Source organism: Rhipicephalus microplus, chromosome 8 (genome assembly GCF_043290135.1).
Source record: "Rhipicephalus microplus isolate Deutch F79 chromosome 8, USDA_Rmic, whole genome shotgun sequence".
NCBI lineage: Eukaryota > Metazoa > Arthropoda > Arachnida > Ixodida > Ixodidae > Rhipicephalus > Rhipicephalus microplus.
The window spans coordinates 5,219,680-5,244,487 of record NC_134707.1 but is presented as its reverse complement, the minus strand read 5'-3'; the positions used below and the strand labels follow the sequence as shown (position 1 = coordinate 5,244,487).

At 45.0% G+C, this 24,808-nt stretch overlaps 2 protein-coding genes across 3 annotated transcripts in view; one reads left to right on the top strand and one right to left on the bottom strand.

Annotated features, from left to right (window-relative positions):
* LOC119163988 (inositol-tetrakisphosphate 1-kinase) overlaps positions 1-9,137 on the top strand; it is a 21,576-nt gene extending 12,439 nt beyond the window's left edge. The window contains exons 5-7 of one of the 2 annotated variants that reach the window (XM_037416080.2): positions 3,489-3,871; positions 7,802-7,946; positions 8,169-9,137. In XM_037416080.2, coding sequence (XP_037271977.1) covers positions 3,489-3,871; positions 7,802-7,946; positions 8,169-8,302 — 662 coding nt within the window. In that variant the 3' untranslated portion in view covers positions 8,303-9,137. Of the gene's footprint in view, positions 1-3,488; positions 3,893-7,801; positions 7,947-8,168 lie in introns of both variants that reach the window. The other variant, XM_075870821.1, reaches the window with a different exon arrangement.
* Positions 8,089-24,808, bottom strand: LOC119163987 (U3 small nucleolar RNA-associated protein 25 homolog). The gene is made up of 7 exons (XM_037416079.2): positions 24,312-24,808; positions 21,052-21,195; positions 19,758-19,976; positions 17,622-17,803; positions 16,525-16,816; positions 14,296-14,536; positions 8,089-8,855 (listed from the first exon to the last, which is right to left on the bottom strand). The coding sequence occupies exons 1-7, from the start codon at positions 24,699-24,701 to the stop codon at positions 8,311-8,313; spliced, it is 2,013 nt and encodes a 670-aa protein (XP_037271976.2). The 5' UTR covers positions 24,702-24,808; the 3' UTR covers positions 8,089-8,310.

Here is a 24,808-nt window from a genome sequence, read left to right as displayed (position 1 = left end):
AGCTGTGGCGAGGCTCAGTGGTAGAAAACTGGGCTGGCACGCGGCGGACGTTTCGAATCTTATTGTGTTCTTGGGTTTTTTCATTTGCCAAGTTTTTTTTTCCTTAGCTTGATAGTGGTTATGTACACCGGCAGTAGCGCCGTCGCCGGCAGACAACTACAGTGCACACGACCCTTGTTGTGATCTGATTACAGCTTTTGCTGTAAAAGATGCAAAACAAAACAATCGCATATCCATTCCAGTGACAGCGGCTACGTTTGTGTTTGCAACTTCTTTATGATAGTTGTATCAACTACTGATCAAAAGAGAGCAAGACATTGCCCACTGAATGAATTGGATAGCTTCCCTATAAACCAGTATGTCATGACCGAACCTCACTGTGCTGCGTATTACTGTAGACTATCACTCTGTTAAAAGTAGTATGGTGTTCGACGATCATTGCCAAAGCAGCCTGATCAGAGTGCTTTAGGGGGTCCGATAAACCACAGTACTGACCACGCACCGCCTCAGTACAAGTGATTGTGATTTGCATAAGTGCAACCCCTACTGCGCTGTGAAATATTAGTATAGTTCGAAAGTCCCGCTTATCCCCACAGTGGACATATGCCTCGCTCTTTTTCATTAAAAGGCTTTCCATCCATCTATTCGATGTGTCCCATTTCAGGACCACTAATAAAAGTGTTTTAAAAGTTAAAAATTTTTTTTTTCTGAAAATGAGTTCGACAAAAAAGTAATTGAGAACACATTCAGCTCCAATGATTTCATTATTTTTATGTCTATGTCAAAATGAAACATGACTGACTGCAGAACAATTGAATATTTACCGTATCTACTCGTGAAAATTTAATGAACGCACTCGCATAATAAACGCATCCCCAACTCCAGTCATAAAAATTTGGATTCCCCCCGCCCTCGCGTAAGGAACGCACCCCCTACATTCATCCGCTGCAGTCCCGCTAACCGACACATGGTGCCTTTTTGCTCGTTAGATCTCTTGCATTTTTTTTTTCGTTATTATGTTGACCTCCCTTGGCACGTCAGCTTGCTCTCCTGCCTTCGCCCGCTGCTGCGCATCGTATTGTTTTCTTTCTATCTGTGCGTGGCACGTCTGGGCCACAGCGAGGTTCATGAAAGGTGCGAGTGTAGAGACATCGCAGCTGACAAGCGCACAGCGAGTAAAGGCCACGAAAGCCAGTGCCAACCGACGGTAGCTGCCTGCAAATACGAAACTTTAGGGCCCAACCACATGCACACAATTTTCGAGTGACAACAACAAGATTTGTTGTCGCCATGACTGTCGCGAAGGGCCATTCATCGCCAGTGCATTGCGGGTTCCTGGAAAACCAGAAAAAAAATCGCTTGTCGTCCAGAAAAGATAGTGACCATTTTCGCAGCCTGGTAGCACCCCAAGTGTCGCGTCGGTAGCAACTTGCTCTTTGTACTTGTTATTCGCACGTGCTTCAAGGAACACAAGTTATAAGCTACCTTCTCATATGGACAGCGAGGCGGCGGTTGTATTTTGTCGTTAATCTTGTTATCGGTGGTTTGCTTTTACGCGTCGGTAGTAGCTTGCAGCAATGTTCGATTACTTGCTACGCTACAATGTCAACGTCGTCGTGGACGTCGTGAGAGGTTGCCTTGAAGTTGGCAAAGCGCGTCGTATCACACGCTTCTGGGGCCACTCGAGATAACAACAGATACCACTGTTGCGGTTAAACGATTGGGAGAAAAGATAGCCATGAAACGCTTTTATGGGGTGTGTGTGCGGTGTGGGAACAGCTTGCAGAAGATAGCACCATCAACTTCTGAACACATGAAGTGCAACAAAGAAGCTGTTTCCAAACAGTGTACGCGTATGTCCATTGCAAAAGGCTCAGCGACCTATTTTTTTTTTTTTTTTTTTTTTTGCTATACAGCATTTTTTGCTCATCCAGAAACAGTTTTCATAAAATTTGTCCCTCATAATAAATGCACCCCTCAACTTTTTGATTTTGTGAGAAAAAAAGTGCATTCATTACGTGAGTAAATATGGTATTTACATACTGATTGCAATCAAGAAATTCATCCATGCACTTAATTTTGTTTGCTGAAATGTAAAATGTAATACCTTGGAATTAGGATATGTGAATTTGACACCTTCGTACGCAGTGCATTATACTTCGCATATCAACAGGATACAGGGTGTATCTAGCAACTGATTCGATGAAAATGAAAATGGCAAAAGGGAATAGGCATTGTGGGCGAACAGTATGTGAACAAGCATAGATGCAAAAAGTGGTCCCCACCTGTGCACTTGTTCTACTAGAATGCTGCCTATACATAAATACCATATCGGAATTCTATACCAAACATGTGCGGTGCTCAGTGTTTACCTAGGCATGCCGCCTGCCTCTAGCAGAGATAAAATTGAAAGGTCAAGTGTGGAAACAATGGTATGCCATCGGAAAAGCTTAGTGCATGCGTGGGCTCCCCATATATTGCATTCACGGAGAGGAAGGTCGCATGCCTAGGTAAATACAGACTTTGAGTGCTGCACTTGTTTGATATAGCATTCTGACATGGCATTTATGGTTTATGTATAGGCACCATTCTAACAAAGAATGCTTGGGTTTAGACATTTCTGCATCTGTGCTTGCTCATGCACTGCTTGCCCATTACACTCCGAGGCTGTACACATTTCTATCTTTTTTTCTCATGAAAATCGGTTGCTGAATGTGCTTTGTATGTGATGTTCTTGTCTTGCATCTTTTTGTAAATCTTGCAGTGCTGCTTATTGAACTAAGATGTTCCAACTAGCCTACACACAAGGTGTTTTGATTGTATAGAGTGAACTAGAATATAGAGCGTGTGGACATGCAGATAGTTCATTCATACTGGTAAGAGTTCATACAATATGCTTTTTTTCCCCCATTCCCCCACACAGTAAATGTCTTGCTCATCATTCTTCAGTGGCCTGGTGTATACCAAGTAGCCTGTACTTAGAGGTTACTTGAGACTGTCACTGGAGAAGGGCAGTGGGTGTCAACATAAGTGCATACATGTTAAAGCCTATCATGCTGGTCCAGTAGCAATACACGTTATGAAATCTTTTTTTTCATACGACACAGCAGAAAGTTCATCAATGCACACATTTTTCTTTTACGTCATGAACAATTTCTATGAAGGAGGGAACGATTGTAATGTTTTTCTACAATGGCTATTTCCTGGCAGTGAATTTGCCTTGATCTGTAAAGTACAGTAGACTCTCAGCAATTGGAAACCTCTTAAACGAAATTGCTGCTTAAATAGATGAACTGCACTTAAGGCAATAGGTTTCACATTTGAACTCTGCACTCTTGTTGAGTTCTTCGTAATTAGAGCTACAGTTTAGTAGAACATATCTTCCTGGTTCATTCACTTTCCATATAACGAGAGCCTACTGTACTTTCGTTGCTCACATTACAATTGCTGTGATGCTTCATTTTAGGCCCGCATATTTCTCTTTGCAGAATGGATATTTGTGCCTCCCTTTGTGGAGCTCAGTGGAGCGAATGTGGAGGCGGATCGAGCGGTGCTTCGAGAGCGAGGTGTCCAGTTTCCCATTGTGTGCAAGCCACTTGTGTCGCACGGTATGAAGAAAGCCCACCAGATGTGCCTGGTGTTTGGCGAGCACGGCCTGGCCGACCTGCAGGGTCCCTGCGTGGCCCAGCAGTTTGTGCCTCATGAGGGACGCCTGCTCAAGGTGTACGTGCTGGGACAGCGCTACCACCTCACATGGAGGCCATCGCTTAAGGACTTTGTGGCCAACAACTCGCCGACGATCTTCTTCAACAGCCAGGATGTTTCCAAGCCACACTCCAGCTCTCCACTCAATGCCCAAGCTGCTCTGGATGTGAGTTGCTTTGAACAGCTGGTGGGTTTTCCTGCTAAAGGCCCTTTGAGCAGCTAATGAATTGTATTAAGGTTCTTTGAACAGCCGAGAAGGTTTCGTTGCTAAGGGTGCCTTGGACAGCTGATGGGTTGTATTGCTAAAGGTCTTTTGAACCGCTGATGGGCTGTGGTGAATACAGCTATTCCTTTGAATGGCTGAAGGATCTTGTTGATAGTGTTCCTTTAGACTGTTAATGGGTGTTGTTAAGGGTTCTTCGAACAGCTGAGGGGTTGTGTTGCTAAAGGTCCTTCGAGCAACTAATGGGTCGTGCCACTTAAGGTCTTGTAACCTTTTCAGTTCAGAATCGCCTATTTTCAATCTAAGCAACTACACTCGTACCTCATTATAACAGTCGCACCTGCCACGAAAATATTTCACTATATCCGAAAATTCATAATAGAGACATTTGTATCACTGTATCTTACAGAGCGCTTCCTCATTTACTTAGTTATAACTGATAATTTGTAATATCCAGCTTCGTTATCTCGAGGATTGAGTGTAGTTTTTACATTTTGATATGTGCATGATTGTGGTAGTCAAAAAAAAAAAAAACTCTTTGCTCTTACTTTTCACTGAGCAATAGTTGATGTGCCAATTAATTTAATAAATAATTATTTAATAATGATTCCACAATCTTCATTTATTACTTATAATTTTATTTATGTATGATTGCATAATGTCCAACAGCCAATATTTAAAATTCTAGCACAGAACTAAGTAAAATGTGCTATCGGTGATGCTGCTTCAGCGAAATGCACAAGCAGCACGACCACTTCTGTACAGTAATTTCTTCATTCAGAGATGTCCTCGCTTTATTGTGTGTACCAGGTTGACACGACATGCAGGGCAGATGCCAAACATGTGCTCTTGAGGAAGAACATTGCTTTATCTTTACCAGATTCTTGCTGATGAACCTACATAATTTACGATTCCAATTGGAATCTCTGGGACTGCAAGGGTTAAACAGCTGAGCGGTTTTGTTGCTAAAAGTGCTCCGAAGAGCTGACGGTTCGTGTTGCTAAAGGTTCTTTGAAACAGCTTTAGACCCCTGCTAATTATGGTTTTGCAAGTTGCAAGGAAAATAACTAGACTGAACTCAAAAGCTTGTTTGCACTATTCGATATCTTTACTTACACTGGCATGCTAATAAGTCCAAACAGGCACAAATGTGAACTCCATACCCCATTTCACACATAGGTATCTTCACTGCTCATATCCGAGACACCAAAAAATTTGCGTCTGCTATGAAAATAAGACACGGCTATAGGAGGGTGGAAGTAGGCAGGTGTACCATAGCTGCCAAAAGTAAGCGGCTCCCAACAATAATATTAGGAACGGTTTTAAATTCTTAAAAAAGGCTCGACTGAGATGTTACATGAGTAAAGAAAACATGCCAGTGTGCGATAACCAGACTTGCGACGAACTGCCAACATTACGCCCTCATTTTTCTTTCTTAGCTGTAAGTGGGCAAATTGCTCTGTGCTACCTAGTACAAGCTAGAATAGATAGTCTTCGGATGTTTTACATGATATGTTTTACTGTTTTTATATCCAACTGTACTGACATGGTAGCCGCTGTCTGGAAGATCACTGGAGCAGTGATCTTCCAGACAGCGGCTACCATGTCATGTGAGCAGTGGAAGGTTATGACATCCAATACAAGCACTTGTACTTCGTTTCATACATCAGGTGCAACGCTATAGAAGCTAGCGAGACTTCTTAGTAAGCTCGTATCAAGAAATAGTACAACGATTTTACTACCCGTTATGTTTTTTTCTTTTCCGTCTTTAGAATGAGTAATAAGTGTAGGTCCTTTGTGCCTAAGAAATAAACAAACCCTATTATATATACGTTTGTCAATAGGTTGCTCAGTATCGCCGAGCGTGTCGTTTTTTTCGTACATTGGTCTCTGGGATCGGTTCCGTCAGCGCACAGCTGAAGCTCATCGCCGAGGCCACATTTACGACAACGAAATCCTAGCACGAGACTCGTGTGCTTACACATTCTATTGACCAAATTTCTGGCATAGTTTCCACAGCATTGTACCTTATGTATGAAACAGAGTGTAGCTATGAACAGAGTGCTAAAATGGATTGTGAAATTTCGCATGCCAGCTAGCTATTCACTGTTAGCCTTGAACAAGTGCCGTACAATATCCGTATGCTTTGTGTGCACTTTGTGAGCATTTGCCCTTACACTCACTTTTTCTCGGCTGTTTTGCATTAGTGTTGTTCTATTATCTCTTTGTGATAATTGGATAAACTTTTATCTTTATGATAATAACACTCTTGAAACTTGCTGTGCATTAACTGTGTCTCTAGGACACATGCTTGTTCTACTGCATAGCTCGTCATCCTCCCTGTAGTGGTAATTAACAACTCCAAGGCCATCTCAATGCAGCCTACTACTCTTACCATATTTAGAGTGCTATCGGTACAGCTTCATGATGTTAAGAAGCACGGATATGGTACAGCAAAGCCGAAGATATATCAAGGCAGCATACGTTGAGACAGAGACTAGCATCTGCTTTCCTGCGGTACTTCAGCATCAGCAGGCAGTATTATCAGCCATGCACTCACTGAGCCTAATAATCATTCTGAAGATGTGATCGACTGTAGTAGTGTCGCAAGTTGCGCCAGTTTGCAAATTGGGCGTAAATTGGGGTAGCTTGAGTTGCAATGTTTGGTTGTAAAATGGGTCTAGAAGACGCCAAGCATTGGGAGAGCATTGCCAGTTGTCCACCAGGAAGCATAATTTAGGCTACATAAAACTCTTTGAACCAAAAAGAATGGCGTTTGCACAAGTTTTGTTTGAATTAAAAAAAAATATTGAGCAAGTTAGGTCACGCCAAATGTACCCATTTTTCTTGATTATATACGCTGCATACTACTAGAATTCATATCGAGAAGACTCGACCGAAATTGCTATTGGCTTCACTTTGAAGCTAAAATTCACTATTTGCAACAGCCTAGTTTAGGTGAGTTGGTCTTATAGAGAAAGCTTGAAAAGCACAAATGGCAGAACACAAAAGCACCAGTCTTGTTCTATCTATTTCGAAGCCAAAGACAGAATTCAGTGAAGTATTGGAATGGTACAGACTAAGGTGCAGGACTATGCCCTCACCTCACCTGGACCTGACTCAAAGTGAGGCGGTAGCGTTCCAGCAACTGCAGGCGGTGTCGCTACCCACGCCGGTGCTCATGAAGCAGGTTTGTTCCAACGTATACGCAAGTGACTTGTGTCGCATGTGTGGAACTCAAAGAGCTACGGCGGCCCACATCTTGTGGTATTGTGAACAGAATCTGAGGGAGGCAAGAACAGTGACGACGATCCCGCCGTGGCTTATGGCCGCCGCAGAAAGCGACCAGAAAGTAACACGGGCAGTCCAGTGGATGTCGGCTGCCGTAGAAAAGCAGCACCCGAGCGAAAGCGCCAAGTGCTCGCTACCACCCCAGCACAGGGGCAGGCGCGGGTGCCAGAAGGCGGGAGTCGCAAGGACGGCTCGCTGAGTAGAGGACGTCATGCCGAGGTGATGTAAGGCCGCATCACGATGACCCTCCCCTCGCGAGGCTAGGATTATCATCCGCCGGACCACCAAATAAAGTCTTTCTCACTCACTGAGCATCACCAGCAGTTTTTGTATCGCAGATGGCACAAAGTTTCGGGTGTTTGTGGTTCTGTGGTAGCACATTAACTGATGTCCATGGCATTATGCAGTTTAATGTGATATGTGGTCAAAGACACAGGTGTGTCATCATATAAAGAACTGCAGGTGGCGTAATCGGGCCATTTCCCACAATTTAGCTTACAGCAAGTCTATGCAGGCGACCTTCCGAAGGTAGCCTAAATAGTGTGTTCTGTGGAGCGACTACAATTGTCTTGCGATGTCCAGGGGATGCCCATGCCATGCCCACGAAAACTTCGGTTCATGGTGGACACGATGCGGCAGCAGCTTGGCCAGCGACTCTTTGGTATCGACATCATTGCCGAGAAGGACACGGGTCGCCTCTGCATTATCGACGTCAACAACTTTCCCGGTAAGCAAGTGCACTGTGTTCGCAAAATTCTAGTGTGCCCCCCCATTGCAACACTGAGAAGTTTCTCATTGTTGCCAACGTCACTTTTGAGCTCGGATATAAGGCACACACAAATTTGAGGGATAGGTACAGCGAAGAAAAATGCACTCTGGAATCGTGGAAGTATAATATACCATTTTCATACAAAGGACCTCAGGTCATTGAGCTTTGCTTCTCTTCCAGGCTACGATGGGGTGTCAAACTTCCTGGACCAGCTGAGCGGCATGCTTGCCGAGCTCGTTGGTTCCGAGCTACCAGACTCCGGCATTGATACCTCCGACTCGTCAGATGAGACCCCTCGGCGACTGCATCACTGACCAATAACTCACTGACCTTCCGACACGAGCACGTGCACATCACGTTCGGCGTGCAGCATGCGTGCGGCACGCAAGCTTCCTACGATGGCCGCTAGGGGCAGCGCGTCCTGGCGGCAGAAGAGGCTAGTGCATCCGCTGTTTCCAGTGGCCACCATGCGACAGAGCTCCGGGTAGAACTGAGGCAGCGTCGGAAGCTCGTAGAAGACTAGACGCTGCACGCCCTTGATTCGATAACGCCGGTAGAAGTGGAACCGCTCTGTATACAGCATCAGTCGTCGTCGGCCAGTGAAGAAGACTCCTCGCGCTCGAGACACCTTGGCATCGGACGTGTACTCGCAAATCTGGCAGAAGCTAGCATCGAGCGAGCGTAGGTGATTACGCAGCCGGACAAAGTCGAAGTACGAGCGTATGTACACCATGCAACCTTGGGAGCCCTCTCGCAGCAGAGGTGGCAGCACCTTCTCTGTGAAGAACCGGAAACGCGCTTCGGGCACGTCGGCGGCTGAGGCAGTCTCAAAACGCTGGAACACTTGTGCCAGGGAAACGGTCACCTCTGTTAAAGAAAAAATGGTTGTAGCAATTAATGAAAACCTTCATGACAGCCAAATTACAATTTACATTCGAAAGAAAAGTATGCAGGGTATAGTTCTATGACCAATCGACTGCCAAAACATTGTATTTTCTGTAAGTCCGAATCAACCGTGCTTCATTCTAGTGCTACCTGAACTGATGATTATGTTTATGTTGAATCTCTTTATATATATTGAAAAAAAAAATGCATAAGGCAGCTTTGTACAGTGGTTTCCACGAGTGCATTAAAAGTGTTGGCACTGTACAGTACAATTCTTCTTGCAGGATAGTACTGCATTGTGCAGCTGTAATGCATATTATGCACAGTACAGCTTTCCTGTGGGTTTTGCTGTAGCACATTCTTTGCTGCGCCTAGCATCTAGCTGGAGTTGCTCCAGACCCAGTGTACTTAAGGGGAGACGCGGGTCGAAAAGTCGCGTTTTTTTTCCAAATTTCACCTTTTCTGTTTTTTGTTGCTTTATCATCTTTATACATTATATTTTGACATCTGAAAATATCACAGCGAAATAAGCATCAGAAGTCAGTGAAAAACGCGTCTGAGTGAGCGGCAGTGACGCGCGGCATCACGAAATTTACACAAAACGGGCTGCTGTTCGCGTGCTCGCGGGGCCGCGAAGAGAGCTGTCCGCCATATTGCGGCCGCTGGCTCGTGTAGAGTTGTCCTTACTCTCCACGATCCCGGTTCTTGAAGTCTCGTACGTTCACGAAAAATCTAAAAAAAAAGCAACAAAAACAGTCTTTTCCCGCCGTTTCAAACCGCGCGCCACTAACGCAGGGCCGCCATTGGCTGACAGCACCCGTGTTTTCTTGCCGTAGTTCGCTTCACTGTTTTCCGGAGTTATTTTTCGCTGTTTTCGTGCGATGGCAAGCCCGAAAAAGGCCGTTGCCGACCATCGGAAATACAGAAGTAAGAACAAGTTCAGAGGGAAGCGGCGGAGGACGTACAAGAAAGCCACCGCCAACGAAAATGTCCGCGACGGGCCAGCGGCCGGTAGGCCTAACATCGACCACGGCAACGTCGACCATGGCAACTGCGACGACGAGATCAACGCTGCAGTGAATTTTGTGAGTGCATCGCAGAAAAAGATCGCGTTATTCGAAAACGACGTCAGGCCGAATGCCGATCGTGCCGAAAGCGTAGTGCTGTGCGAGTTGGGTGCATTGACGGCCGTCGTCGCAGGCGCGGCATGCCCCGTTTGTCACGAGAGTAAACTCGCAGTTCGGGCACCGAATAAAAAGCGGAAAGGCCTTTCGGCGTTTCTGGAGCTACACTGCGAGAATGCGGAGTGCTCGGAGAGCATCCTTTCGTCCGCGTACTCGTCGAAGCGGGTCGCGTCAGATGGCGGCCGCGGTGCAAGCAGAAGCTACGACAGCGGGAGTTCGCGTGACGCCTTTGCCGTGAACCTGAAAGTGGTGCTTGCAGCGCGTGCCGTCGGTATCGGGCATGAGCAACTTTCACGATTTTGTGCAGTAGTTGGATTGCCAAACCCTATGCACCATAAGACCTTCCATGCTATCGGCAAAAAGATTCACAGTGCGGCAGTGAAGGCTGTCTGTGAAAACATGCAAAGGGCACGCAGCGTCACCAAAGAGGTGGCTGGTAACAGTGACGTGCCAGTCATGTTTGACGGCACATGGCAAAAAAGAGGCCACAAAAGCCACAATGGTGTGGGAACTGTAGTGTCCTTGGACACTGGTTTGTGCCTGGACTATGAAGTGCTTTCCAACTTCTGCCTGGCGTGCAGTTTGCATAACGACATGGGAGGCGATGAAGAAACATGGCAGGCGTTTCATCATCCCGTTTGTGAGAAGAATTGCGACTGTTCTTCGCATGCCATGGAGGCCGAAGCTGCAGTGCGCATTTGGCAGAGGACTGTGGACTATGAGACACCCCTGCGGTTCACCATCTTCCTAAGCGATGGAGACAGCAAGGCCTACAACGGGGTCTGTGATGCCAACGTGTACCCTGACACTCCAATTGAAAAAGAGGAGTGCACCAACCACGTGGCGAAACGTCTGGGCACCGGCCTGCGGAAGCTGCCAACGCCACTTCCACGAGGGGAGAAGCTGAAGGAGACCACCATCCAGAAGCTTCAAACTTACTTTCAGGTGGCCATTGTGAACAATCGGGGAAATGTCCACAAGATGTACACTGCCATATGGGCCTCATGTTTGCACTCGTGCTCAACAGACGGTGCTGGAAGTCACAAGTTCTGTCCTGCAGGCCCAGACTCGTGGTGCAAGCACCGACGTGCTGAGGCGCAGGGCCAGCCTGCACCGTGCCACACCCCCCTCCTGACCAAGGCCCAGGGTTTGGCAGTCCTCCCAATCTACAAGCGTCTCACAGATGCGAAGCTGCTTGCCCGGTGCCTCCACGGCAAGACACAGAACGCGGCCGAGTCCTTGAACAGCAAAATATGGCTGCTGTGTCCAAAGACCCGGTTTGCTTCCCGGACTGCTGTGGAAACAGCCACAGCCATTGCAGTCCTGTGGTTCAACCGGGGCCACGCGAGCTTTGAAAAGGTGCTGGAAGAGCTTGGGGTGCTTCCTTCGGAGGCCCTGGTTACCCTCAGCGACCGCCGAGACAGCATGCGCATGCACAAGATGAATGTGCGTCAGACCGCTGAGGCGAGGGCACACCGTCGCAGTGCAGCCAAGAGGGCCCGGGTGGAAGAGTCCTGCCGCACCAGCCGGGAAGGGAAAACCTACGGTGCTGGAGAGTTTTAGACAACTGATATTCCCTCTGGACATGTGTGTATGTGTTCAGCACAAGTTTCGTGCTACTGCGTTTTTCATTTTTGTAAATACAGACTTTCAAACTTTCAAACGCGTTTTTCTCATTTCGCAATTTTGGCCAATTTGCATTTTTTGCGGGAAGTGTTTCGGGCACTTAGAATGGTCATACGACGACGAAATTTGGCACACACATTGAGGAGAGTGCGTAGGGTGCCGATATCTACTTGAATCAGCACAACCTATCAGCTGTAAATATCTATTAATAAATTTAATGGTGGTCGAGTGGAAAAAAAAGGGTAGTTTGCTACACAGATGTTTTTTTCATAGTTTCAAAGTTGGAGCACAATTTCTAGCTAGATATCGGCACTCTATGGCTAATAGGGAGCAAAAGGAGCCATTGAACAACTCTCTGCATGAACATTTAGTATGCGCGAAAGTTCCCGGAAAACTTATCAAGTTTCACCATTACTTGAAACACAACTCCCAAACTATTGCACTTATGTAAAAACTGATTACAGATTTGGAATCAGGAGGAAAAACTGCATCAGTGGTCCAATTTCTGAAGCTCTAAGTTGAATAACAAAAAAAAAGTGCTTTCGAGGAGCGTCTCCCCTTAATTACACTCAAACCTCAATATAACCAATACAAATATAATGAAATATTGATTATAACGAAGTAAATGAAAAAATAGTCTTTATATAATGCAGTGATAGGAATAACTCTTACAACAAATTTTCTCATATAACAAATTTATTTTTTTTGTAAGAAGCGACTTTGTTATAACGAGGTCGAAGTGTATAGCCCTACAGCTGTACGTTACAAGACTCCTTAGCCTCATCAGGGGTCGTGCGTAACAATTGTACACATAAACATTGGAGGCACATCACGTACCATGCGTTTTGTTAAATGGCTTGAAACACAGTGTGCACATTTGTGAAGGCTTCATGAGTGGACAACTAAGACCCATTTACCTTCATTGTGCTGAGTATAGCTGCAGAGGATCACTTTGCCAGAGACACTACCACACTGGATGATTTTTCAACGTGCCGCATTTCAGGACCAATGTTAAAGGAACACTAAAGAGCAAAACTATTTGTCGCATGTTATTAAAGTACACTTCCACAATCCCGAAAATGCCACTTTTACCGCTACACGACGCTTACAAAAAAAAATTGTCCCAAGTCTACATGTTACACTGTAAATGTTGTTGAAAGACTATAGTCTTGCGTCTGGAGAGAGTGAACAAAACGTTTATTTGTTGTCGAAAGATGCGCACCAGTCTCGGAGATGATAAGGTGTAGAACGCAAAGCATCAGGCAAGTGCCACCACCGTGACGTCGTAACGTGTTGGAAACACATTTTTGAGCATTGCGTTGCACTTTCAGCGCAGCGCAATTAAACGCTACATTCCTTAGTTACATGTGTGTGCCGCTTCTAGTATAAAGGCGGACAGAGAAAACATTGAAGCATTGTTGTGGCGCCTCAGATATACGCAATAATTGCTTTTTAATTGACAATTGCATAACTATGAACGCTAAACCTTGAGCAATATTGGTGAGCGCCGAGGATGGAACTGGCCGTTTGGTGCGGTTTAACGTATCGTTAGGGCGGACAGACTAATGTACAAACAGACAGACCAAAATTTTTCCGTCGAAGGTCCCCAAGAAAGACCGTTTTTAAAAGCGTAAAAAGAATGTGGGTGGCTATGGCACCTTGAGATTCCAACACCAAACACCGCGACTCAAAATATATACAAATGTATAATATTTATATATTATTTTTGAAGGTGTCTGCCAAGTCCTTTGTAGCTTCCAATCGATAAAAACGATCTACATTGTCATCTATGGGTGCCTTATATGTACCCTTATATGTACCATGCAAAGTTTCAGAAAATTTCATCCAGCCAATGCCATGAAAATACCAAGAATTTTTTTAAATTTCTGAAGTCACGCACAGAGATCTCAGCGTGAAATTTGAAAATGGAACTTCAGCCTTGATTTTCTCCACTAATAATGAACTTATGATAGTAAAACTCTAAACAGTTATTATTCCTCTTTAGTGTCCTTTTAAAGAGTGTTTTATTTTATTGCTGGAAATAGGTGCAACCAGAAAACAAATTGTGCGTGCATTTTGGGCCTAATATTCAGTTTTTGACATGGAAGGATTGAAGCTTGTTGATAGCAAGATAATTATATATTTAATAACATGCTAATTATTAATTACTGGAACTCATACAAATCAACACATTGATTTATTTTCTTCCTGCGAATGCCTTGGAATGACGCCATGCGAATTTGACGCATTTCCCTGAAAAGACTAATATGAAAAGTCTGCAGTCTGATATTTATACCTTCAGTACATGCAAGCTACGCTACAGTTGAACCCCTTCATAAGAGACATGCACCAGGCAGCGAGTGTTGTGTTTTATATGAGGGGTCTTTTATAAGCAGGGTACCGCGCATGCAATTTCTTATCAATCCATGTTTTAATGTAAGCACACTTGCGACTTGCGTCTCTTATACCCAATAGTCTGCTGCATCAGTGTCTTACGAAGGGGTCCGACAGTGAATTCCTCGTTTCACATGAAGCTGTCTAGTGTTGCAGGATGTCTATCCTTTACTCCCAAGCTACCCTTCAAAGTTTTCCCAGCTTTCCCGCCCGCCTACCTGCAATGGAGCCCGGTTCCACGACGTTGGCAGTGCTCACCACGCCCCCATAGTTCTGGGCGTGCCTGCTCAGCAGGGCTGAGATGGGTGCCTGGGCGACAGCGCTCAGCACCACTGTCTGGCGAAAGCGGCGTGCCCAGCCGTGCAGCCACCAAAGGCGCACGCGAGAGAAATCAGCGCCGTGGGGTTCCACAGCTGGCCGGTTCACGTGCTCGAAGAGGTGCACTACATGTTCCCAGTTCTGCACGAGATGTGTGAGAACTGACACAGTTGAAAAAGTCGCTCGTGAACATCTGCCACTGCTCTTCTAGCAAAGAGCTCTGCAATCCATAAAATAGCAACTACTTCTTAGAGGCAAACGAGTTCTATGGAATCCCTCATGGCGGTGAAAGGACGACGGAAGGACAGTTGATAACCACTCTACTGTAGCCGCAACCACAAGTAAATCCATGTGGATTTATCAGAAGAGAAAAGCATCTGTTGACTGTCCCCTTTTATAACCCTTTTGCCACCTTGCAGTATTCCACATAACTCATTTTCAGTATAGTATAGTGTGTCCATGTGCTTTGAGTGGTTGAATGATTTACCCTTGTGCTGCCAATTCCTAGCATAATGGTTAGCTCAATCAGAAGAGTGACAGCCCGGAAAGGTCTTGGTATCGAGTTCGATGACCAGGATGAATTTTTTTCAGCTAGAAGCTTTTCTTTCAGAGAAATACTAATGGATCTATCTGTCTTGCCCTCTTATTTGGCTTCTTAGTAATTCCTTCATTACTACTTCAATGCCTGCTTTGCCACCAAGTTTTCACTGACCATCGTTTTAAAAGAGTGGGTGTTGCATAAAGTGAAGGTTTAAAAAAAATGAAGACACAGAATCACTTAATGTTCACTTTGCTGCAATGTGTAGAAAAAAATTGTTTCACAGCTCTAGTATATCAATAACTCGTGGCTGAAATATACCAAGTGTAACAGGTAACTTGTGCCAAGGGTTAAAAAATGCATTATTGGAGATAGGCGAATGAAATCTGTTGCATATTGCTGACAGCCACCTTGCACACAAGACTATTCTTTTGTTTAGTAATTAATTGGATAATTAGGGTTATTAAGCTACATTGCTAAATATTGAGTTCAGGCAAGAAATGTAATTTGCAAAGTCTGAGAGCATCCTCAGAAACCCCCATTACATTTAAATTTTCGATAAAGAACGTCTCACATGTGAAATTTTTTTCAAGCTGCAGAGAAAGCCTGTGAAAAAAAGAAACTTGACTAGTGCATTTGTGTGCCACAATCGTGCTGCTCTCAACAGCGATTTGAGCGAACGAAATTAACTGCGGCCACGACTTGCCAGCTTTGTTGCAGCAGTAGGCCAATAAGTTGCCAGTGGTTTCCTTGGCCCACGTTTGCTACAACTTACACAGTCACGTGCCTCAAATGGCTGACCAGCTGGCGAGAAGTGGGGTCAAGATTTACAGCATGGACAATTGGGGGGCAAGAGTGCATGAATTTTTGAACGTAGCGGTGCAACAATATATGTTACATGTGAGTTTGATATATGCAGGTTCGCCTTTTCTCCTTTAATCGTACACCTATCTAAATGGTCAACTATCGTCTAGTCTACAAAATGGCACCAAGCTGGTTTGAAAAGTTGAAGCAGTGATGCCACAAGCCCTTTGTTCTTGCGTCCTTCATCATCATTATCAGCCTGACAACACCCACTGCAGGACAAGGGCCTCTCCCATGTTCCGCCCGTCAACTCGGTCCTGTGCTTGCTGCTGCCACTTTATACCCGCAAACTTCCTAATCTCATCGGCTCACCTAACTTTCAGTCTCCCCATCACCCACTTGCCTTCTCTTGGAATCCAGTCTGTGATCCTTACTGACCAGCGGTTGCCTTGCCTTCGCGCTACGTGCCCTGTTCACGACCACGTCTTTTTCTTGATTTCAACTATGATGTTTTTAACACCAATTTGTTCACTGATATACTCTGCTCTCTTCTTGTTTCTCAGGGTTACACCTATTATTTTCCTTCCCACTGCTTGTGGCGTTGTCCTCAACTTAACTTTGTAATCCTTTGCATCCTTCACTGGTTACTAAATCTCTTCTAGAGAAAGGGTAGCTTCTTCCCTTTTTCACAATGCAGCTGTATGGTATTGCTAATACTGTACAGCTGAAATAATTTTTTTCTCTTAATAGCCACGAGAAGTCTCCTGTGATTAGAGACGTGACTGACCTGCATGAGTAGCACGTCGGCCTGGTCCACCACTACCAGCTCGATAGAAGAGAGGAAGTCGAAGTCACGGTCCTTCTCGCCCTCGGCACCAACCACGGTCCTCAAGCCCAAAGGAGAGGCCACCAGAATGTCTGATGCGTAGAAGTCGCGGTACAAGCGCAGACTCTTGCCCGACACGCTGAGGCCCAGTCGAAACGCATCGTCAGTGTTGCCTGAAAAGGTCTGTTCGTAGTCCTCGGGACGCTCCAGCCAACGCTTCTTCTCCTCCTCGCAGCCAAACTCTTTCAGGAACCTTAGAAGATGAGTCAAATGAGAGCGTTAAGGCATGTATCCACGTGGGAATCAAGGTCTGAAAGGGCACCACACAATATCCACATTGCTTTGAAGGGGATACTGCTCTTCGAAATTCGTTATTGATTTAGAATTAGAATGCATCTGTATCCACAAGAGTTAATTTGAACTGGAAGTGCTTGGTTTTCACTGCTCCCAGCAGAAGTCAGCCCAGAAGAATCACAAAGTGTTAGAAAGTGAACCAAACTAAATTTACTAGTGATTCAAAACAACGAAACAGCAGCAGTTCTCAGCAGATGAGAATTTACACGCTGCACTGGAGCTTTTAGGCAAGCTGTGAAGGCTCACGCCGGAGTGGCGACAGCAGAAACCCAAGCAAGTGAAAATTATTGATTACTTTTCATTTCGATTGCATTAACACTGTTGTGTAAATAAACGTATTTTAGTCATAACTAGGGTCATATATTTATTTCAACAATAAGCCTCTCTGCTCACATGAGTGCATGTCGATGCTTGTTTCTGGCATATCGCTGGCAGATCAATTAATTCTGCTTGCTGTTGTGGCTTCATGAATCTAATTAACGAAATGTTCTGCCACAAGCGACAGCGAGTCCAGAGGTGGCATTTTTGGGTGCTGCCCGCGCAGTGTGGCGCGACTTCCGTTCATTCGAATTCCCTCTTGCTAATTTGAACTCCACTTAATTCGAACAATTGTATAGCCTCTTCAAATTTGTATTGATGAGCTTTTACTGTATTGAGAACTTATTGTAAAGTGTATTTGACCTTGTACGAGTCAAGGCACTGACCGGGACATGTGGCCCACTTCTTTTGCAGGCAGCAGTTGGGCAAGAAGCTTAACCGTGCGCAAAGCCGACTCCCGAAAGGGCAGCAGGAAGAGCACCTGTGGTCGTGTCAGTCCCTGGTCTCGCATCTCCGAGCTGGCGCCTCGACGCAAGCGTGCGTTGTGGTGCAGCACGCGGGACCGGCTCTGTGGCAGGCAGAGGAGGGCAAGGTATTAAAGAGATGAAGCCAGTCAATGCTTACTAGAAGAAGTGTTGCAGTGCTTTTTTTAAAACAGAACAGTGTTGGCACGATGCACCAGCAGTTCATAGCAGTAAAAAAAAAACTGTCAGTGAAGCTACGCAAAGATGTTTCAGTCAAGTCGGTGAACTGTAATCGTAAAATTGAAAATTGATGATTCTAGCACTGGTGCACATACTGAACAGTAACTTTTTTACTGAATATTTTAAGGGCTAATTAAGAAATATTTGTCAATTACCCAGCTTATCAGATTTGCAGTTATCTTTCTATTGATGAAACATTGAGATGTTTCAGAAGTGCCAATTTTTTAATTCAGGCCTTTTCAATAATTAGCAATCTATGTTAATTACCCAGTTTTATGGACTGGAAAGTGTATCCTGACATGCTGCGCATGACTCGAAACAATACTGGTACCATCGACGCACGTAGGACATCTGTTTTTGTAATACTACTGCCAGTTAGCTGAAGCACCCCATATAGTCCTCTGCCTGAAGGGTTTTAATGCAGTTTTAGGTTAAAACGTTCATCACTGCTGCAGCTTTTATGCTGCCACAGCAGCGATGTAACGTACATGTCTGATCTTATATACGGCTTGTACTGTCTCATACCTGTTGTCTCACTTTATCAAGCTTCATCGAACGGGCTATTCAACTACTGGCGGCGACTGTCCTGCAGTGTCGGACAGTGAATGAATAATTTTATTATTCATTCAGGAAATGAATAATTTTATTATGGTCCTTTGGTGCGTGTGTTTAACGAGCAGGGGGCCGCTCCCACGTTGAGACAGAGAGACCTTACCCCTTCGCCGCGTCGTGGGCCTGATGGACAGCCTAGAGCTGTGCTTCAAGTTCTGAACTGGGTAGAGCTCAGTTCCACCTTTCCTTAGTGATTTTAGCCCCAGGGGATGAGTGATGCAGAAAATCATCACATGATAAAGTTGCCATATGATGTCACCAATGCAAAAATTTGCGACATAATTATGGTGCCACAAATTATAGCGTGACGTCATGTGAAATAACATCACACACGGGGCTGTTGTAGCGCCCTTCTTTGGGCGGCGAATATCACATCACCGTATGAATGTCGCAGATGGGGAAAATTTCCAACGTAATTATGGTGTTGCAAATCATAGCATGATTTCACACGGTACTGTTCGCACGGTACTGTTGTAGTGCCCTGCTTCAGGCGGTGAATATCTCGTCACCATATGCTGTCACAATGGCAAAAATTTGTGGCGTACCTAATTATAGTGTTGCAAATTATGCCGTGACATCATGTAACACGTCGTCCTCTTCGGGTGGCAAATATCACTTCATCATATGTCACAGATGGCAAAAATTTGTGACCTACCTAATTATGGTGTTACAAATGATGGTGTGACATAATGTGACGTAGCGTCACACAGTGCTGTCGTAGCACTCTCCTTCGGGCAGTGAACAGAACCGGAGAGGGCGCAACCTCAACACAAGAAAATGAAGACAGTGCTTGGCAGTGGCTCGTGAAGCCACGGCTAGTGTTCCCTGCTTCTTTATACAGTTGAGCCTCTTCATAAGAGACACGCACTGGGGAGCAAAGCTAGTCTTTTACACGAGGTGTCTTATGAGCAGGGCGGGACATTTGCATTTTATTAACCTCTATTTTTATGTAGACACACTGGTCTCTCTTACACACATTTGTTTCTTACATTAGTTTCTATTATAAATGGAATCGACTATATTACTTGAGAAGGAAAAAAATGGCTTTTGCCTTCGGGTCATCTTAGATGAATGCACAAGGGACGACCTTGTTAGCATTTCTTTTTTCCCATACTGTCCTTACCTTGAAAGCCAACTGTCAAATGTACCACTGCAATCTCCTAGGGCCCATGTTTGCGAGTTGTGTGATCCCTACGTAGCACCCACCTTGAGCACGTGGTTGAGAGCGTGCAGACAGTAGGCAGCACGCACTTCCTCGCCATTTGTCAGTGTGCGCTCCGTGAAAAGTAGATCCCTATAAGAGCTCAGCACAGACAGCAGCTCCATCTGAAGTGGTGTCGGCGTTTCAGGCACAGCCAGGGAACTTTTGAGCCACAGGCTATCCTTGCTCGAGGCTCGTACGAGAGGTACCTCTCTGGTGTTTTCCTAAACAGAAGGCAAAACAACGATACAGTCACAATGTGGAAGCCACATTCAAGAGCTCTGCGAGATGATTTCAATTCTGCTTTAAGAGTACACCAACTTGCTTTTGAGCACCTGCTGTGGTGGTCTAGCGGTTATGGTGGTCAACAGCTGACCCAAAGGTCATGGGGGTTGCCTTACGGTTTCAACAGCTGCGTGTGATTGGGGACGAAATCTTTGAGGTCTGCTGCACTTGGATTTAGGTGCACGTTAAAGAAAGGTGGTCGAAATTTTTGGGGCCTTCTGGTAAGGCATCCCTCATAATCACATCATGGTTTTGGGAGTCGAAACCAATTGGTTTGTGCAGCACGCAGCATGAGTGAAACAGATAATCGACCAAGTAGCTTTGCTAGGCGCACTGCCGAGATCCATAGCATGAGATATGCTTGCACAGGCATTCAAAACGCTAAGGGATTAGTTAAGTTTCGTTTAGAAATATACTACTGAAATAATTTTTTAAAAACATCCATAATGAGTGCAATGTTTTCATTTTCCACTGCCCAAGTCAGCATCTTTCATTCTGAAGAAATGGTACTTTACCCTTGGCGAATTTCATTCCTACTTTGCAACAATGGCAAAAAATCAGCACGTGGCAAGTCTCAAGGAAATGTGCAATGCTTGTCCAATTATGAAGTGTTGCTTTTTCGTTTACTACAACCCCTATGTTTAGGTAACCACATCTGATAATATACAAGGCAACAGCAGGAAAGAATGTAATTACATGCTGCATGTAATTTACAGGCTTTCAATATGAGTGTGCTCAAGGTTATTAGGAGACTCCTGCAAACGGCCAGCCCTATGCCGGCAATAGGCCTCTATTCGAAACAGTGTGCTTATAAAGAATTCAAGTTAGCATTTATTTTGTGAACTCTGAGCTGTGCATGACTATAATTTGGTTGAGATGTTGATAATGATTTACTGAGACTAATGGTGCATTGATTTTCCCAAAAGTAAGGGATCTTGTTCATGTTATCTGCAGGCACATAGCCAAGTACTCAACTAATGCCATGTGATTTAACAATTATCAAAGGTAGCCAACCTTGATTTTTGTGGCTCTAAGTCTTCCCAGTGCTGGCCAGTGCAGTTCTTGGCGAGTTCGTTCTGCATTTTCAAGAGGAAACTTTTCCCCTTCAATGTTCCACTCAAAGTGCACGAAGAAAGGATCGTTCTGTGCTGGAAGTTCCTGCAGTTGTCAAGAAGGCACAGCAAACACACATCATTGTGCAGGGCATTTCTTGTCATGCGATAAACTGCAAAACATAGCAAGCGGTAATCTATGGTCGTATTCTACAATGCCATGTCACTTGCCATGCCTCAAGTGAAGAAAGCGATAGCCCACATAGCGATCACTACACTGATGTGGTGCACCCATGAAATTCTCTACTCGGACATACTACGGAGTTTTACGGTAGCGTGTGCAAAGCTTCGCTAAAGAAAACTTTAAAAGTGCAAATGATGAAGATGAACAGGACTGGTGCTTTTGTGTTTTGTCATTTGTGCTTTTCAAGCCTTCTCTAATAGACCAACTCACCCAAACTAGGCTGGTGCAAATAGTGAATTTTAGCTTCAAAGTGAAGCCAATAGCAATTTCGGTTGAATCTTTCCCAATCAAATTCTAATAGTAATTATTGCATATAATCAAGAAAAATGGGCACATTAGGCGTGACCCAACTCGCCTGCTCAATATTTTTTAAATTGAAACAAAACTTATGCAAACACCATTCATTTTGGTTCAAACGAAGTACAAACAACTTGGAATAGTAGCAGGATTTTGCTTTTGATAGAATGCAAGTTTGTTAGTATAATTACTATACTTAGAGCTTATAAGCCGGTGTGACAAGTTTTGAAACTTCAAAAGTGATGTGGGTTCAGCTGACTGTAACAGGACATAGTGCGACATACCCAAAAAGGTTGCTTCAGAGCGAAGAAGTGGACGTTGTCTGTGAGCTGTGTTGTGGCTGTGGACTGCCTACTGTTATGTCCACGTAACAATATGTTCATTTAACCTTGAAGTAGGGCTTTGTGGCAGTGCAAATTTCTCCTGGACACGTGTCTTTGGCTAACCACCCCTTCACTCTAGTGAAACCAGCTTTACAGAAGGTCACATGCAAACTGTTATACATTTGTACAGGTGATTTTATGGCTTAGTGGCTTAGCACCCCTTCACTGCAATGAAACCACCTTTACAAGGGGTTACATGTGGATACACCTATTTGTTCATTTGGAAATCTTCAATAATTAAAATTCGAATCAAAGCGAATTCGTATACAATAATATTCGTTCGAATATTTGCACAAGCCTAGCCCAAACGAAGGTATTGTTAAAGCTTTGCATTAGCGTTTGTTGCCACTGTGCATCCATGATACGCTATCCTCTAGCAGTCAACTGCAACAATATCTATCTTAGCAATAGTCCTTCTAAAACCGTCTATTCTTACCAGACTCCTTCAATATGTACTCATGCACACCACAGTGGTGCTCTTTTATCAAGCTACTCCTTGTTGCATTCATCGAGCATATGTACTGAAAAAGCGTTTTCAGCAGTTGTGAGCCTAAGACAAATTGGACAGCGGCTTGTGAACAAGGCATACAACTGAATAAATCAGAACAACTTGCATTGTAATGCCCTAAAAAAAAGGTGCATGTAGGGGCATTCCTTTCCTGTTATTTTCACTCGGCACATGCCTCTACGTATGGGGAGTATGCACTGAGCCTTGACCTGCAAGGTGGCAACAACATCGCAGTGTCATTTTGAAGGTCCATTCATGTGCACTGTTCATGTTGGCCTGCAGATGTCTGGGATCTCTAGTCATTCAAGTCACCGGATCTTGGACACAGCACCTGCAGCAAGCTTTTTGTGCGTGCAGAAAGAGCGCGGACCTTCAAGATGGCGACCACAGCGCAAGCGCTCCCCGCGGATGATGTCAAAGGCATTTCAACATAGTGCTATTTGCTGCATGAACCGCTGCACTGTGGAACACTGTTTGAAATGAAAGTCATTTCCCTAAGGTACTTAAAGGGACACGGAAGGCAAGCAGTGTGCTAAAGCAAAAGGCCAATTTTATTTGTGAAAAAAAAAAAAAAAGAACAACTTTTACGCGTTCTCACAAAGAACGATGTGGGTAGTCTAAAGTCTGGGCTTTTAGCAGTCTCAGCTCCACCAGCGCTGTTGTATCTTGGGGGTAATTTCACTGTCGTGAGAGTAATCGTTGGTTCACACCAGCGACTAGCAGCGGTCGCGCGACCATTTGCGTCTAGTCACTAACGGTCGCTTTGGCTAGTCGCTTCCTGACCGATTTTTCAGTCGCACGACTGCAGTCGCAAAGCTGCTGAAACCAATCAGCAATGCCCAGAAGTGGCACCAGCATTTTTTTATATGCAGCCTCATTCTTTGTTTTTTCGTTGAGCTGGCCTTCTGCCGCCAGATACAAACGAGTTTGGAGATGGCGGGGTGCAGCAGCTCGAGCAAAGTGTCGAATTTACGTGGCGGCATTCGCAAGAAGCTAAACGCCATATTCAGAATCATTTTTGTCTTGAACATCACTTGTCACAGTCTTCGATGCAGCGCATTTGGAACGCATTTGTGTATCATGCCTTGGCACCAACTAAAGACACTGCGTTCGAGACGCGTTCGTGCTGCATTGTAGGCTGAGGCAAGTCAAGGTAAAACCAAGGACCGTTCCTGAATACGTACCACTCTCTTAAATACTCCTCGTCATCTCAGCACAGCTTGCGAGGTAGGCGGCTTGCATGGCCGGCCAACTTAATACTGATTAAGAAAGCGATAGACTTGGTCATTACAACTACCGTGTCAATGAATAAAACATGCCAGCTGCACGATGCCCCGTGTTCTTCTAATCTACGTGCTATTTCAGCTTCTTCACATCATTACAACATTATGTAAACATGAGGGCTTGCTTGCTCTATGATACTTGGCTCCTACCCACTATGAAGGATTGGTCATGTAATTGGCAATTTATATCAGGGGAAAAAATTCTGAATTGAGATGAAATATTGGGAATAAATTAATAGTCGAAGGTAAAAACAAATTGAAGAATGACTTATTTGTGTAGCATTAAAGAACAAAATACAATATTAGAAACAATCACTTAGTGAGAAATTCCACAGTACCAAATTTCAATTGGAAAGAAATAACGAAGAAATTCTTGTGAAATTATGAAATTCGCAGGTGACTAAGCAGGAGGGAAAGCATAATCTGGGAATTCTAGGAGTTCTTTTCTAAATAAAATTTCGAAATGATTTTTTTTTTTTTTACTATTGACGCGACGGCTAGCTGTACCTGTTCCTGCTCCTCGTCTTCGGCGGCACTGGCGACGTCGTCGTCTTCATCGTCCAGCGGCCAGTCTTCACTGCCCGCTTCGTCGGTGTCCGTCGATTCATCGCAGCTGGCGGCGGCTCGGCGGTTATCGAAGGTGCCCAGCAGTTTGCACACGGCATCGTCGCTCTCGCTGCCAGAGTCAGTCGCCGTCGAGCGAGAGCTTTCTTCGTCCACGGCTGCTGTGGCGGCAGCCTTGAATGGAACAACTACGGCGACGCGATCGCTTTCCGACGGTCGGTCGTTGGCCGGATGGTCTTCGCCAAAGTTGACCCAATGCGTTCTGTCTTTCTTGGAGAGCTTCGGAGTGGCCGCCGCGGCCCGCCGCTTGCGCCCGCGCGCTGGCCGCCCCATTCTTCACTGGCGTTGGGCGGCGAAGGCACGTCACACACTACGGCGTGCTTTCCCACGTGCAGCTGGTAACCCGGCGTAGTCGACGCGCGTCTAGACTGGACGGGTCG

Excerpts from the sequence above, each read along its gene's own strand:
- LOC119163987 (XM_037416079.2), bottom strand. The coding sequence starts at position 24,701 with ATGGGGCGGCCAGCGCGCGGGCGCAAGCGGCGGGCCGCGGCGGCCACT. Across the intron at positions 19,977-21,051 it reads TTAGAGCCACAAAAATCAAG|GAAAACACCAGAGAGGTACC; the intron begins GTTGGCTACCTT and ends CCTTCTGTTTAG. Across the intron at positions 8,856-14,295 it reads GGAACCGGGCTCCATTGCAG|AGGTGACCGTTTCCCTGGCA; the intron begins GTAGGCGGGCGG and ends TTTCTTTAACAG.